General features: G+C 36.9%; 2 protein-coding genes across 7 annotated transcripts in view; one reads left to right on the top strand and one right to left on the bottom strand.

Moving 5' to 3' along the window:
* Positions 1-5,518: 5,518 nt before the first annotated feature.
* Positions 5,519-12,876, top strand: LOC132156881 (1-acyl-sn-glycerol-3-phosphate acyltransferase delta-like). 4 transcript variants are annotated; one of them, XM_059565944.1, is made up of 9 exons: positions 5,519-6,136; positions 6,615-6,784; positions 8,360-8,521; positions 8,815-8,968; positions 9,136-9,238; positions 9,460-9,535; positions 10,271-10,469; positions 10,655-10,674; positions 11,141-12,876. In XM_059565944.1, the coding sequence occupies exons 1-9, from the start codon at positions 5,950-5,952 to the stop codon at positions 11,162-11,164; spliced, it is 1,095 nt and encodes a 364-aa protein (XP_059421927.1). In that variant the 5' UTR covers positions 5,519-5,949; the 3' UTR covers positions 11,165-12,876. The 4 variants fall into 4 exon arrangements, with proteins under 4 accessions (XP_059421927.1, XP_059421926.1, XP_059421928.1 ...); XM_059565943.1 differs by having other exon boundaries at positions 10,652-10,674; XM_059565945.1 differs by lacking the exon at positions 10,655-10,674 and having other exon boundaries at positions 10,271-10,369.
* map3k4 (mitogen-activated protein kinase kinase kinase 4) overlaps positions 11,471-17,061 on the bottom strand; it is a 38,023-nt gene continuing 32,432 nt past the window's right edge. For all 3 annotated transcript variants that reach the window (XM_059565939.1, XM_059565941.1, XM_059565940.1), the window contains 8 exons: positions 15,680-15,871; positions 15,525-15,595; positions 15,321-15,437; positions 15,072-15,231; positions 14,780-14,902; positions 13,660-13,766; positions 13,104-13,283; positions 11,471-12,235 (listed from right to left, as the gene is read on the bottom strand). In XM_059565939.1, coding sequence (XP_059421922.1) covers positions 12,215-12,235; positions 13,104-13,283; positions 13,660-13,766; positions 14,780-14,902; positions 15,072-15,231; positions 15,321-15,437; positions 15,525-15,595; positions 15,680-15,871 — 971 coding nt within the window. In that variant the 3' untranslated portion in view covers positions 11,471-12,214. The remainder of the gene's footprint in view (positions 12,236-13,103; positions 13,284-13,659; positions 13,767-14,779; positions 14,903-15,071; positions 15,232-15,320; positions 15,438-15,524; positions 15,596-15,679; positions 15,872-17,061) is intronic.

The following is a 17,061-nucleotide window of genomic DNA, read 5'->3' as shown; positions in this document are numbered from 1 at the left end:
TCTTAAATGAAAGCAAAGCTGAGAGCTTTGAGTAGATAGTGGATCTCAATCATAGTCCAATCAGTGTAAGGCAGAACCTGCTTCTTTGTAGAACAATTTGATAATCCTGGTGGTTTAATCTTTGTTTCAGGAATATTTGCATAGATTAACTGTATGGTTTAAATAAACATATAAAAAAAATAAACTAATAAACGTACAAATATATGGTTTAAAATTTCAAATTATTTACACTAACATTTTTTATTGTCTAAGGTTTTTGCTCATGGAATGAAAGTCAACAGGGTCCAAAACTACACTGGACAACATTAGAGTATGAAAAAAAGACATTTTACAATATAATATTTTGATATTATCTTTTGTGTTCTACAGAAAACAGAATTAAACCAGAATTTGCATTTTTGGGTCAACTATCCCTTTAAGAACAATAGTCTATTCAATAAACAAAAGAAAAAATACTGGCTCTTGACAAATATGATGTATTTCTCAAAGCTGCATCTCTGTACTAATATTAAGGTCATCATTGTGCCAGAGTACAAATTCTGACAGCTGTCATGTGAGTTTTTTTGTTTTGTTTTGTTTTTTTGTTAGGAACAAAGATGTCAGTTTTTTCTCTACTGCAGACAAAACATAAATCATGCAAAATATAAAGCTACTAATATATTATCAAACATTTATCGCCCCACGATCAATTTTCTCTCAGATAAACTATGAGCTTCTTTACAACGATGCTTTCTCTCGTCTCTGAAATGAATCCCAAGCCCTTCTCATCCAGTAGAGGACGCAGTCGTTCTGATAAATAAGGTGATATATATATATATATATATATATATATATATATATATATGTGTGTGTGTGTGTGTGTGTGTGTGTGTGTGTGTGTGTGTGTGTGTGTGTGTGTGTGTGTGTGAGAGAGAGAGTGTGTGTGTGTGTGTGTGTGTGTGTGTGTGTGTGTGTGAGAGAGTGTGTGTGTGTGTGTGTAGCTTGCTCTATTCTTTTTTTATTCTGTTTTGTTTTTATGTATTATATTATTTAAAAGCCCATACTACTTGTACTGTGTTAACCTAACTGAGACTCGTTATAGAACTTATATTTCATTGCTCTTTTTGTTGTTTTTGATTGCTTCCACTGTCCTCATTTGTAAGTCGCTTTGGATAAAAACGTCTGCTAAATGAATAAATGTAAATGTAAATGTGATGTTCTAGGTTGCTAGTGTGCTGTATGTTCATCTGCAGGTCGGAGTAAACACTATGAAGCAGCCTGTGTAGGGACACTGAGGCAGCGTTGTCTCTGGACAGAGGAAATGACATAATGACCCTCTGAGCACTGCCCAGGTTCCAGTGCTCTTGGAGCAGCGTCTTATGCCCCGGGGTGTGGTCTCAAACTCCGTTTACCAGCGCTGGAATCTCTCAGCCCAACTTAAACATCGTCCAGATTCACAGCTCTCGTGCGCTCTCTGATTAGCTCCATATGATGAGACTGATGCTCTACTACTAACCGCGCAAGGGTCAAAAAGGTAATTTTTGTCTTCTGTTGAAGGATACATTACCATTCTTTCAATTATATTTACAGATCGCCTAACATATGCACGAATTTTGCTCGTTCTTTTCAATGGGAGCCTGTTCACTCTTGATGCTTAAGATCATGAGCGTGTTTGCGTGTTTGCGTGTGAGCGTGGCACCACTCAACCCCCGCGGTCCAGGGGGGTCCCCGCGGAACGCGAATTCTTCCGATGGGAGTCGAGAACCGGCATTTTTTGCGTAATTAGCCTTTCGCCGAGCCCCGCCCCCCTTAGTTACTGTTGCTACTTCCGACAAACAAATGGTCAAACGTCAAACACGACCAGCGCGACAGATTGCCATGACGGGAAGAGGTATACCCGTGCGTGTCAGTGACCTTTTTTGGAGTAATACCTCCGCGATATCCTCCAGATCGAGGCAAAAGGGGTTACAGTATGCCATGGAGGGAAAAAAAGCGAAATCTGAGAAACACCATGACCTGTACCTCAAATGCAACCAGCACAGCCTTGTGTACCAGTCATGCTCTTGCACTGCCGGGAAAGTTCTCTTTCATATGTTATGGTCTATTATTGTCTATTGCGAGTAGCTATTTTTATTATTATCTTGGTGAGTAAAGGTTTTAAAAATGATAACTAAATACTAATTGAGTCTTAAATGCATAATGTAGACATATAGGCTAGCCTATATAGGCTAATGTTGGCATTAATCTTTTATTAAATTTCAGCTGCTATGGCGAAGCAAATAAGGCAGAGTCTTTATCTTAATTAATTTCGTTATTGCCAAATACCCATCTTAATTTAGAATTTATCTTAATTAAAATTTTTAAGAAAGACTCGTTTTTATTGGTGCGTTGGCCTATTTATAGGCTAAATGAGTCTATACCTAGGGCTATTTAGAGTTCTGAGATGTTACGATGTCACAGACGACTTATTTTATTTGTTTGTTCAAACTTCCAAGTGGCCTATTACGTTAGTCATGTATAAATTATGTTAAAACAAGTATAAATGACTCATTCCTGACAAAAGGCAAAAGAGCTGTGTGCGTGCGTACATTTGAATAATGTCGGGCTGTAAACGGGTTCGGGCTTTTAAAAAGCTGTCAATCAAAATGTACTTGTCTGGCTCGGGCCGAAATCTGTCAGGCTCGGGTCCTTTGCCCGATTACTGCCCGTTTTGGGGGAGGGGCCGGCGAAAGGCTAATTGGATCAATATCGGAATACCGATAAGCTTCAGGACAAACAATACTGTTATCGATACGTGTGTTGTTTTATCTCCGTACTGCTGTGTTAATGGTGAATTAAAAGCTGTTCTCATAAACCGATCTCAAGCAGATGACGCGCAGTGTGAGAGGTTTGGTATGACATGCAGCGGCACCGTCTCAATCTCTGAAGGGGAGGTAGAATTCATATTTCTTCATTAAATAACGTACATAATAATAATAATAAGAAAAAAATCTTTAAGGCGTAACTTAATAATCAACACGAATTCTTAAAAATCTTAAAATGCGCAAATGGCTTTATATCACCACAGCGAGCTGCACGGTTGACACAGGAATTTACATGCAATGTTAGTACTAAAGTTTATATTTGCATTTCTTTTTTAGGTTTGGACAGTATTAAACCATTCAGCACTCGTGTGCTCTCCGGAGAGAGCACACTCTGCCCCACTGTAAAATCAAAAATGATTAAACATTTAATTAGGCTAGGCTACATATTTTTGAAAAAACAAAAATTCTAAAAATTCTCCACCACTCAAATGAAAAAATAAAAACCTCCCTCCCACAAGAGTCACCTAAATAGGGGAATTCACCCCATTTTCAAAAATGACTAAAAATCCAGATTATCACTATAAATTATTACATTAATTATTTTTTTAAAAAGAAGCCTTTTTTTCTCATGTAGATTAAAACAAGTCCCTCTACGACAGAGAGAGATGCCAGACTTCTCTATTACATTCTGTTGTGCTCCTATGCACATGATGTTCAAATATGTTGTGCTGTGAGGAAATCTCTGTCTCTCTCTTTGAAGGGCCTTTTTATTTTAAGAATGTGCTTTATGTGCCTCTTTCTGTTTGATTGGGGGCATTTGTAAACTGCAGTAATATAATAACTTGAAATTTTCAACATCTTTTTAGATCATTTATTTTTGCACCAAATTATAGAGAGTAGTATGGATAAATGTATCGATAAGCAGTATAATTTCTGTATTGTTAAAATGTAAACGATACCCATCCCTATCCCAGGATCAATCATGAAATCCACAGAGGGTGGCCTCTCCAGGACGACTTTCTGAGGGCCCCCAAAACACTAAACACTTAAGTGAAACACAAATGGCCAGAATAGAAAGATTTATCAATACCACAAACGTACATCAGATGTTATTAATTGAATCTGTACTTTAAAAAAAACAAAGCGTCAATTTTGTTGGCGAATCGACAGCTGTATCTGCCTGTTAGTGTGAAGCTTACAGGTTGAACTAGTAACTAAGCCCAAACAAGGCAGTGTAAACTTACCTTGTAGTGTAAACCTATCGTATCCGATCGGATCAGATTAGTAGTTTCTCTCCATGTTTATGAATGATTTGCAAGTAAATTAATAGTTTGGGATTATTTGTACGCACTGACTCATATTTTTTGTTTCCTTGCTTTTGAAGCCATGACTGTTCTGGATAATTCATTGACTGACTATAACACCAACCAATAGCTTTTGAGACCCGTTCTGAACGATCCGTTCATTGGTTGAAACTAATGAACGAACACGCCTCTTCACTGGAGCAATCTACAGTATATATCAAATAAATGAGGCATCTCGTTCATAAAAAAGGAATCATTTATTTGTATAGTATTGTCTTAATTATATGAAGTTCTTATTATAGAAAATGTTCTTATGTTTCAATCAGCTTAGTGTTTTTAACAAACTCATTGAATGATTCAATGACTCACTTGCAATGCTACAAAAATCACTTGTTGCCAGGTACTTGCTAAACATGAGAACTTGAGTCAAATAAGTGAAAGACTCTATTCAGAGAACTGATGCAAAACATTTGAGTAACTGGGATGAATCTGAACCCTCTAATCTAATGCAAATAGACTTTACATTTTAACAACCTAGAAATAATCTGGTTCATTCCTAGTCATATGAGCAGAGTATGCAGACAACATTGCACCCTCAGACTGAATGTGCATATGCCAAAACGGACAGTAGACACACAGCAACATAAACATATTTTAAGATTTTATCCAGAGTAAACAGAACAAACAAACAAAGTTGTCTCAGACTTCACACGCACTCACAAAGAAAAATGAAAGAAAGAAATACAATGTAAAATGTAAATAAAAACAAAAATAATAAAAATAGACATATTATAATGCATACAATAATAAATACAGGTTCAATAACTAAAGGTACCAAAGTAAAAAGCTACAAAACAGTCAATCATTAAAAATGCCCGAAGATTATGTAAAACTCAACCCACATAGGAAACATTAGACATTGGTTTGGCTGCTGGTTTGTCTAAATATCAGAGAAATGATCCCCAGACAGCAGAAAACTTTTCAATGGAGTTCGACCTCAGAAATCAGAGTCTTTTCATTTGTATGACAGAAATCATGTCCATAATCCAAATTTGAAAAGAGGGAGGTGAAGATGACTTCCAGTTAAGGCAATAGAGGTGTACAAACATTGCTCTTAAATGAACTATGTACTATTGAAAGTTGCACATTCCTCACAAAGACGTTTTCTAGCTCTTTACAGAAACTATTACATTCACAAGATGTTATCATTTTACTTGAACTCAAAAATAAAAAACAAATAAAAGGAAAAATTATATATAAATATATATCTTGAGGTTTGGTTTTTAAGCAGAAGAAAAAACATTAAAATTAAGGCTTGTACTTATTGGCTTAATGATCCAGTCTCACAGGTTCTTGAGTCAGACTTTCATGATGCTCTTTTGTTTTGGTGTTTAAAAGTAAATATGAACCTAAAGACTCTTCAAAATTTCTTGTTTTTTGTTTCCTGAAAAAAAAAAACATCAGCAGCATGGAGAATAAATAATGACATTTTTAGGTGAGCTATTCAGAATCACAAAAAGAGCTTTTGGGAAATTTGGAAGTTTGTAAAACCACAATGTATAAAATGTAATAATTAAAAAAAATTCCACAACATTCAAGTAGGTTGATGTGGAAACAAGGAATGAAAAAGAAAAAAAAAACCTGAATGTTATTCCTCTTTGTTGCATCCATGCTCTTTGATTATTTGCTCACGTAGATTTTCATTTTTCGAATACAGGTTTTTTTTACAGGTGCAACATATTTTAGGAGGTGTTTGCATCTTTATTCATGATCTTCTGATTAATATGATAAAGTTGCCAAAGTTATTTATATTTCTCTTTTTTTCTCAGAGGATTTAGCGGAGACAGGGACATCAAGAGTGTATGATAAGGATGGGAATTCTTCAAGTGCTGAAAACTCAGTTGCTGTGCCATCTCATTATCTGTTATGTGTTCCTGGTCAGTGGGCTCATTATCAACCTGCTGCAGCTTTGTACTCTACCACTGTGGCCCATTAACAAGCAGCTTGCACGGAAGATCAACTGCAGATTGGGTTATTCCATTTCTAGTCGTAAGTCCTGCAAGCTGTCACATGTGAGCTCACATCTTCCAAAGAAAGATACTGATATAAGCACCCATGATGCAACAAGTTCCGTGCTTATTTTTGTCTTCATCAAAAAATAAGTATTGCATGAAGCACCAAAATCTCATAATAATAGTAACAAATTAAAAAGAGGTCAAAAATATTTGTCACGGACATGGAGATCATGATTATCATGTCTCACCTGTTTAAGACAGATTGCATTGTACCACAATTGTTTTGTAGGGTACACAAAAACTCAAGCCATTATTTCCTGTTTGAAAACCTCAGTGTCCGCTGAGGCTAACAAAACAGGAAGTTGGTATTTTTGAATATTGCAAATTGTTCTGATATCTATTTACATACAAAGATGATGAACTTATTGGACTATTACACATTCATGAATATGTAAATGCATTATGAATATATGCATCACAATTCAGTATGTATTTGTTCTCTGTTTGTTCAGAATTGGTGGCATTATTGGAGTGGTGGTCCGGGACAGAATGCACACTTTACACAGCTCCAGAAAGTTATAAACTTTATGGCAAAGAGAATGCCATTGTTGTCCTAAATCATAACTTTGAGATTGATTTTATGACCGGCTGGACCTTCTGTGAGAGATTTGGCGTTTTAGGAGTAAGTCAAAAATACAGATTTTATATATATATATATATATATATATATATATATATATATACTTAACTATATTATAAATGCAACACTTTTGTTTTTGCCCCCATTTTTCATGAGCTGAACTCAAAGGTCTAAGACTTTTTCTATGTACAGAAAAGGCTGTCTAAATCTGTGTTAGTGAGCACTTCTCCTTTGCCGAGATAGTCCATCCATGTCACAGGTGTGGCATATCAAGATGGTGATTAGACAGCATGATTATTGCACAGGTGTGCCTTAGTCTGGCCACAATAAAAGGCCACTCTAAAATGTGCAGATATATAACACAGCACAATGCCACAGATGTTGCAAGTTTTGCGGGAGCGTGCAGTTGGCTTACTGATCGCCGGAATGTCCACCAAAGCTGTTGCCTGTGAATTGAATGTTCATTTCTCTACCATAAGCTGTCTCCAAAGGCATTTCAGAGAATTTGTCAGTACATCCAACCGGTCTCACAACCGTAGACCACATGTAACCACACCAGCCCAGGGCCTCCACATCCAGCATCTTCACCTCCAAAATCAACTGAGTCCAGACACCTGGACAGCTGCTGCAACAATCGGTTTGCATAAGCAAATAATTTCTGCACAAACTGTCAGAAACAGTCTCAGGGAAGCTCATCTGCATGCTCGACATCCTCATCGGGGTCTCGACCTGACTGCAGTTCAGCAAATGCTCACATTACATGGCGTCTGGCACTTTGGAGAGGTGTTCTCTTTACGGATGAATCCCGGTTTTCACTGTTCAGGGCAGATGGCAGACAGCGTGTACTGTATGTCGTTGTGTGGGTGAGTGGTTTGCTGATGTCAACGTTGTGGATCGAGTGGCCCATGGTGGCAGTGGGGTTAAAGACAATAAACACACATGCATTTTATTGATGGCATTTTGAATGCACAGAGATACTGTGACGAGATCCTGAGGCCCATTGTTGTGCCATTCATCCACGACCATCACCTCATGTTGCAGCATGATAATGCATGGCCCCATGTTACAAGGATCTGTACAAAATTCCTGGAAACTGAAAACATCCCAGTTCTTGCATGGCCAGCATACTCACCGGACATGTCACCCATTGAGCATGTTTCGGATGCTCTTGATTGGCATATACAACAGTGTGTTCCAGTTCCTGCCAATATCCAGCAACTTCACACAGCCATTGAAGAGGAGTGGACCAACATTCCACAGGCCACAATCAACAACCTGATCAACTCTATGTGAAGGAGATGTGTTGCACTGCGTAAGGCAAATGGTGGTTACACCAGATACTGACTGGTTTTCAGACACCCCCATCCCCCGGTCCCCCAAATATAGTACAACTGCACATTTTAGAGTGACCTTTTATTTTGGCCAGCCTAAGGCACACCCGTGCAATAAACTGGCTGTCTTATCAGCATCTTGATATGCTTGATATATAAATACTTTCCCACATCATAACAAGTGTGTGATTCTAAATGATTTTTAATTTGTATTAATACTAATTTTTAAGATTCAAAGTTTCATGATGCAAATACACTATTAGACTGCCATGTGATTTGCTTTTAGAGCTCAAAGGTGTTGGCAAAAAAGGAGCTTTCCTATGTTCCTGTGATTGGCTGGATGTGGTACTTCCTAGAGATCGTCTTCTGCAAAAGGAAATGGGAAGAGGATCGCAAGACTGTAGTGCAAAGCCTGCGCAACCTTCGGGATTACCCAGAAAACTTTTGGGTATATTTGTGAAATCTCATTCTGGTCATTTTAACTAGATTTCAGATTTTAAACACACAGTTAGTTAAAGGAATATTTAATCTGTTCACACAAAAATGAAAATTCTATTATCATTTACTGACACTCATGGTCCAGTGCTGTTATTTTTTATTCTGTGGAACTAAAAAATATAGAAGGGTCCATTTTTGGATGAACTATTCCCTTAAAAATGACTCTATATTTTTAGCTTTTTTTTATTTGAGCTTTTCTGTCTCCTCCTGTGGTTGATGATCAATTTTATGATGCATCTATAGTTCCTGTTGCACTGTGAGGGCACACGATTCACAGAAAAGAAGCACAAGACTAGTATGGAGGTGGCAGAGAAGAAAGGTCTGCCCAAACTCAAGTTCCACCTTCTACCTCGGACCAAGGGCTTTTGTGTCACGGTCCAGAACCTCAGGGGAACGGGTAAGAGCTTCTTTGCCTTTAAGTAATTATGAACCCATAGCGACATTGATGGCTCTTTCAATGAGTTAAGGTTAATCAGTCTGTTGATATCTTTTCAATTTACATTTAAATGAAAGAAAATGTATTTTTGGCCGATGTAGCCTCTAAAGATTGTGTGTCCTCTGTAGCTACTGCTGTGTACGATTCTACACTTAATTTCAGGAACAACAAAATTCCAAGTTTACTAGGGGTGCTCAACAGGAAAAAGTACCATGCTGATTTATACGTGAGGTAGGAATGAAAGAATTTTCTTCACATTGCTCTTGTGCAATATTTAATAGCCTGTTGTTTAAATAGTTTGTGATAATGTCTCCTGCTAAAACAATGTTCAATATGCAGTCTCCATAATCATTTGTAAATGTTTTAGTTTAATGACTCACTATATGAATACATTGGTAGTTCAAGAACAACATCAAGATAAACCGTCATGGATTTCTTTGTCTGTTTATTAGGCGAATTCCTCTGGACAAAGTCCCAGAGGATGAGTCTGAATGTGTGGCCTGGCTTTACAAGCTCTATCAGGAAAAAGTAAGTGCACTACCTGCATTAGGTGGAGGTGTTCTTGTACTGGTCAGTGTTGTTTCAGTATAGTATTATAGCATGTATCAATATTTTGAATTGGCTTTTATGTTTATATCCATTTCCATATTTCTATTTAGCTTGATTTTAATTTCAGCTTTATTACGGAGTACTCAGTTTTATTATTATTAAAGGGATAGTTAACCCAAAAATAAAACATCATTAATTACCCTCATGTCGTTCCATACCCGAAAGACCTTCGAAACCCTAAATGTGAGAGCTTTCTGACCCTGCATAGACCGCAGTGGAACTACCAGGCTCAAGGCCCAGAAAGGTAGTAAGGACATCATTAAAAATTAATTATTTAAAAATCAGTTGAACCACTGATGTCACATGGACTATGTTAACGATGTCCTTACTACCTTTCTGGGCCTTGAATCTGGTAGTTCAATTGCTGTCTAAGCAAGGTCAGAAAGCTCTCACATTTAGGGTGAGTACTGACAGAATTTTCATTTTTTGGTGAACTATTCCTTTAAACAAAAATGAGAAAATTAGCTGGCAACGAACACATTTTTTTTTCTTGTAACATTTTATTTCAGTTAATGAAAACATTTAAATAGTTTTAGTTGTAGCTAACAAGAACAACACTGGTGCTGGTATGAGCCTTTTAGTTAGTATTAGCATATTATAGTGGACAAATGTGGGCATCGAGTAATTTTTGTTGTGCTATCTCATCTCACACAGGATGAATTCCAAGAGCATTACAGACAGACAGGGCGTTTTCCGGGTCCTAGTACAAGCCCTCCACTTCGACCTTGGGCTCTGCTGAACTGGCTCTTCTGGGTTTGTTTGCTGGTCTACCCTCTCTGCATGTTACTGCTGCAGTTGCTGCTATCAGGATCCACCTTCACTGTCATCTGTACATCCGCCTTCTGTCTAGCAGGTACTTGGGATAAATACAAGGACACGGGGTGGTATTTTCATATTGATTAGAATTTAAGCTGGTGTAACGAATAACAAAATACTAAAATTGCAGCAGATGATTTTTTTTTTGTCATCAAGCAACAAAGGAATTTTATACTGCTGCTATTTTCCTCCAATCTGTTTTTTCTAAAAATATATAAGGAGACCAATTAGGTGCTAGAGCAGTAAGTATATCAACCATTTCTATCCGGATTTACTGCATGCTGGTCAGTTCATAAGTGCATGAATGAATGACAATTTAATGCATTTAAAGTGCCCTGAAATATCATAGCATGTGAGCACAGGATTAAAAACTAACTATAAAACTAATTTCTAGTGGACATTAGCTAAGTATGACTAGATCCATAGTGTTCAAGCATTCACAAATTTCACAGTCACAAAGCTCCCTGACTTCTCCGTTTTAAATTCCCTGGTATTTCTAGGTTTTCCTTGCACTTGGGAACCCTGTTTGTATTATGATTGAAATGCAGTGGTTCTCAGCCTCTTTTCCCTGGCAACCTTGGTTGAGAACCACTAATCTAATGAATGATATTATGAACCTGAGTGCTTGTAGCCCTAGTTTAGCTATGAAGCATGCTAATGTGACTGGCTGTTGTGCTGTAACTGATACATTTTCACTTTTATTTTCAGTGTCAGTTGGTATCCGCTGGATGATCGGACAGACTGAGATTGACAAGAGTTCCAACTACGGAAATAAAGAGATGCAAATGAACAACAACTGAAAGACTGTCACCCACCAGGGCAACGAGATCATGCTTTTGTACAGTTATGAGGGCATTTTCACGACAGGAACTGGCATTACCCAAGTGAAACCACCTTCATGAATGAAATTCGAGGAAGTTGCCACATGAAGTTTTCAGAAAGAGTCATTTGAATAATTTAAAAGGCTTCTCTGTTTTGATTTACATCATGTTAAGGCTTTTGTTTTTTTGTTTTTTGGAAAGACAAGTAGGCCATTTTAAAAAACGGTCTGTTTATTAATATTCTTTTTTTAAATATTGCAAACACTGTTGGAGGAGCAGAGAACCAGCAGTTGACGCTTGTGTAAGAGCATGTTTGTCCACCCGTTTGAGTGCAGCAGCAGAAAGGCGGAGTCAGACTGGCCTCTTCCCTCTCATTGGTTGATTATGCTCTTGTACACCCAAATGGTAAAGGCACGCCATTGGCCAGCACAAGGCAGAGCCAACGCAGCACAACTACTTATAGGTTTAAATATGACTTTTTAACAGTGGGCTCTGCAGCAAGGCAAACAAAACTACCATTTTAACAAAAAAAAAAAGAAAATTAAAACCTTCTCTACTGTGACTTTCAGCCCCAAAACTCATTGAAATTGTACATACAGTCAGTCAATGCCAAACTCCCTCCATCTCCCATTCTCTGATGCTTTGTGCGGAGAACGTCTCTTGAATTAAAGTCTCCTAACATGTATTCCCTGTGACTCAATCATTAACAAAGTGGCTGGTAAATTTCAGCTTTACAATATGCTTTGTACAAAGACAAACCCTAACCCTATTCTTACAGTATGTACATAACGCACTCACACATTTCATCCCATGCTACTGTACATGTAAGACTTGCCCCGCTTTTAACGTCGCGAGGGGTGTATCAAGCAGAGCGCATCTGTTTTTCCTCCCTCCTCCCTCATGCGGTGTGAAGTAGTGCTAGCATTTATGTAAACATTAACAGAATACACATCTTTTCCTGTCACTCTTCATCTGTGCAGACCTGCAATTGAAAAGACAAACAATAGATGGGTTAGTGCTGTTTCCATCAACCTCATCCAAGCAGCCAATCAGCTGACAGCATGAGATGCTCACCCCTCTGTAATTAGTGATGCACTGAAATTCATTTTTTACCTAAACCAAAATTCTAATTTCTATTTAGCCCCCGAAAAAAAACTTTTATAGTTTATTTAATAATCAATTAGAGCAGCTTTATTTGATAATCAACAAACAAATACAAATTATAAGCAATTAAATTGCACACAAGTCAAGTTTTTATATCAGCATTTTAAATTAACTCCAAATGGTTGTTTAAATATAAACTCATATAAACTTTTTTGAGAGATTTATTCAACCTGTTAAGACATCAAAGATAATCAAAATCAATTTTGTTAGAAAATTGACCCCAATTTTAAAGATAAGACTTTGTTTAATAGTAAAGAAACTGAGCACAGAGCTTATCGTGATTATTGGATGGTAGGTACACAACAAAACATTTTTTGTGAAGTTTTGTTCATGCATCACCTGAAAACAGAATTCAAATTAATGTTCGGTAATAATATGAAATCAATATTGCCACCCAAGTTTTTGTCCATATTTTGTTGCCAAATTTTGCTGCATCACTAAATTAAATCATTGATTGTTTGTTTATGGTTCAAAGTGAAAATTTAGTTGCGTCAGCGTCTGCTTTCACATTTTTTCAAGTGTGTAACATGTTTGTGGATGTAATAGAAGTGCTGGTTTGATCTAATTTGCATAACAGATTGGAAATTTGGCACCGGAAACCAGCACCTCATCCCTTTCGTATGTGTGTCACCCTATGAATGAGCTGAAGGAAATAACTAGCTGTGTGGGCGAGGAGGAGTTCATACCTTGACAAAGGGGTGGTCCAATAGGGCGCTAGCGGTCCAGCGCCGCTTCGGTTCACTCTCCAGGCAGTGGTCCAGGAAGTCCTTTCCCTCAGTGCTCAGCTTTTCAGGAATGGGTGGTTTGTGGCCCATTCCCACTTTATACATAATCTGGAAGTTATGCTCATATTCGTGCCATGGTCTCTGAATTAACAAACAGGATAGAACATTCTCAAAGAGTTACTTCAAGTAACATGATTTTTTACATGCTAAAAAAAGTCACTAAATGATGGTACTACAAAAACAATAAACTTTAAAACTGGTGGATACCTGAATCTTGTTTTGTTGTAATTGGTCTAAATCTGATTAATTAGATTTCAGGAAGCCCTATCCAGCAGTAACAGTATGGTAGTTTAGACACGTGTAGACAAGCCCAGAAAATTCCTTTTGATTTGGTGTTATAGGAACGCAGAGTGGACATGTTTTCACAACAGATAGCCATCTTCAAACCAGTTTGAGGAAAGCTGGCAGATGCATAAATAAAGAACCAAGCTCAGGCATAAAATATGCAGGTTTTTACCTTTCCAGTGACCATTTCTATAAGAACACAACCCAGGCTCCAGATATCAGCAGCACGGCCATGACCTTCACCCTTTGCTCTTGTGATGACCTCAGGAGCCATGTACGCTAGAAAAGAGTGAAAACAATGTATTTTCTGATAATTACCACAATGCTACATAAGCCAGTTAGTGTTATTTTATTGCTATTCATATACTATTATGGTATTAGAGTTTTTAATTAGCTTTTATTTTAATATTTTTCGTTTTACTTTTAGTTTGTTTCAGTCAATTTGTGTGCTTTTATAATTTTAATATTTAATTTTTAATGTAGCTTTTATTTATTTCAGATGTAGTATTTTAACCATACTTAATCTTATTTCAATTAGATACCAAGGCAACATCTCTCATCTAATATTAATATTTAATTTAAGCAAACTATTTTTGAAAGTATTAGTTAAACACAAACTTGTTTTAAATTTCAAAATGCTTCCATTTGTTCAAAATTCTTTATATTTATTGATACAACCTGTGATGAGGTGTTGTTATTGTTATTGTTGTAAGATAGTTTTCATTAATTGAAAGTATAAATATTATATTAAAAAAAACTTTTAAAAAACAATGGTGACTAACTTAAAATAAGTAAAATAGTATTTGAAGTAGTAATAGAAGTAACTAAAACTGAAATACAGCTAGATAAAAAAATAAATAATAATAAAACTAATAAAAATGAGAAAAACAACTAAAATTAAAAAAAAAACTGAAAATATAACAAAAAATAAATACTAAAACTGTAATGAAACTTTAAGTGACAGTGTGAAGCTTTTCATACTCTTCAAGTCTTCCAGGAAGCATTTCAGCTCGCCCAGTGACCCTTTATCATGAGATATGATGATACCATTTAAACAAACCATGATACGCTTTAGTGTTTCATCTTTGACCGCACTGGTGATAAGAAAACAGTCTAGACCTCCAGCATACTTCAGAGTTTTACAACAAAAAGAACATGTCTTTAGAGATATACAGTAAAGACAGTGTTTCGGTATGCCAGGTGTGGCTTTAGAACACATACCCACTATGTTCAAAAACTCTGACCTGCCCTCTGGTGTCGAAACCTGGGAACTACACCTTTAAGTCTCTCACCTGCTGTTCCCAGTGTGCTGTTCACCTCTCCAGGCATCGTCTGAGCGTTGTTCTTCAGCTTCACCGAGCAGCCGAAGTCCCCTAGCTTTATCAAGCCCGACGACGTGAGGAAGATATTGGCTCCTGGGAAGTTAAAGAACAACAATTAATAGTGATGCAATTAGAGACATTCCATTAACTAGCTAATTATGAAAAAGTCATTTGGTACATCTGCATCTCAGAAAGGCATCTATTTTTACGATGAAGAATAAGTAACTGAGAAAATGAAAATCTGGAAACGATAAATGAACACCTTTAATGTCGCGGTGTACAATGCCGTGTTCATGGAGCACGTTGATTGCCGTCGTGATCTGCTTGCTGTAGAGGCGGATGACGTGCTCCTGCAGACCCAGTCTGGACACTTCCTCCAGGGTCCCTTCATCACAGTACTCCATAAAGATATACATCTCTTCCTGCAAGAGCGAACGAAAAACAATGAAAAATAAAAGTACAGAAGAGACAAGCAGACCTTCACATAAAAACAAACAGACAAACTTTATACCCTGTGCAACTCAACACCAAAGTAGCGGACAAGGTTGGGATGTTTTATTCCTTCAAAGATCTTCAGCTCATCCGCCGTTTCCTTTATAGTTTTGTGGTCATTGGGCTGAAAGCGAATCTGAAAGCAAATTCAGTTACATTTATTGAAGTGCTTATAGTGCTTTATTTATATGAAATTAATATAAATACAGTCTCAAGCACGTACCTCCTTCATGGCCATCAGTTCTCCAGTGTCCACATTGATGCATGTGTAAACCTTTCCATACTGCCCTTCGCCTGTCAACAAAGAGAAAAAGTGTTATGAAAATTTAACAATAAAGGCCTCTACAATGTAATGTGCACATAGTGATGACCACTGACCTATTTTGTTGCCTCTCTGCCATTTGAATGTGACCTTGCGCAGACCCACGTGCATGACATTGTCGTAGGATTTGGGGGTGTTGCAGACCTGTCCGATGATGTTTCTCTGTCTCATGAACGCATAGTGCTTGTCATCAAAGATGCGTACAGAGCGCCGCACAGCCTCCATAGGGCTCTGACGAGCTGCAGTGTCTGCAGGACAATTTTAAAATGTAAAAAATGATAGACGATCCTGCAAATCTTCAGAATAAATTCTAATAATAAATCATACATTAAAATAAAAATGCTTTTTAAGCAGCAATCAGTAAAAAAAATAAAGCAATTTAAGTGGATCAATTCAAAACCAGTCCTTGAAGTCTTAGTGTGGTAAATTTCATGTATTAAAATTAGGGCTGGACGATTATGGCCTAAAATCAAAACCTCGATTAATTGAACATTTTACCTCGATTACGATTAATGAACGATTATTTTGTTTCTGTTTTGTTTTTTTGCCCTCATAGTTCAGTGACAAGGTTTGTACTGTAAATATGGTGAGATATTTTTCCCTATTGAAAGAGCGATCTGACATCATAGCTCACTATCAGCAGTTATTTTATCTATGTTCGTAACATTTCTTAAAGATTATTGCTTGGTGTAAGAGATAAATAAAGATAAGATAAAGATAAATTAGTTTGGCAATATAATCGCCATTGGCTAGTAAAATTTTTTGTTTACTCGCCAGACTGATATACTATTTTACACACACACACACACACACACACACACACGTAAATATATATATATATTCTAATCAGCTTATCTTTGTAAAATGGCACAGCTTCTTAAATCTTAGCTTCTTATTCAGTCAGTCAACCATTATATTTTGGTATTAAGCACTATTAAATGATAGAACTTAAGTGATTAGAAGAACTAAAACTTGGTAACCATAAATGAATGCATATTTGTCATGTTAACTGAACTTAAGACTGGTGGTGATTCTTAAGATATTTTTGGTCATTGAGGGTTTCTGTAAAAAAAAAAAAAAAAGGTAATATATCATATTAATTATTATTAAAAGATAATACTACTACTAATTCTATTACCATACTAACAATTACAATGAATGCACTATGGATTGATGAGCTGCTAGGTTCATGAATATTAATCACGTTGTCTGGGTTTGGTCGAACTGATTTGCTGAAATCAAAACAGGGATGGTAATAGTTGAGGGTCAGCCAATAAAATTGCCATTTGCGCGTTAGCTCCGCCCACTACCGGAGAAACCGGCATATCTTCTGCTTGTTCGAAAAAGTTGAATAATTCTAAATGACCTCCATTATTTTGACAGGAGAAGATAAAGAATATAGTTCAGATGTAGCGCGTCGATTCAGCGTGGTAAGACC

The sequence above is a fragment of the Carassius carassius genome, chromosome 14, assembly GCF_963082965.1.
Source record: "Carassius carassius chromosome 14, fCarCar2.1, whole genome shotgun sequence".
Lineage (NCBI taxonomy): Eukaryota > Metazoa > Chordata > Actinopteri > Cypriniformes > Cyprinidae > Carassius > Carassius carassius.
The sequence above is the reverse complement of the archived record's forward strand: the minus strand, read 5'-3'. Positions and strand labels throughout refer to the sequence as shown.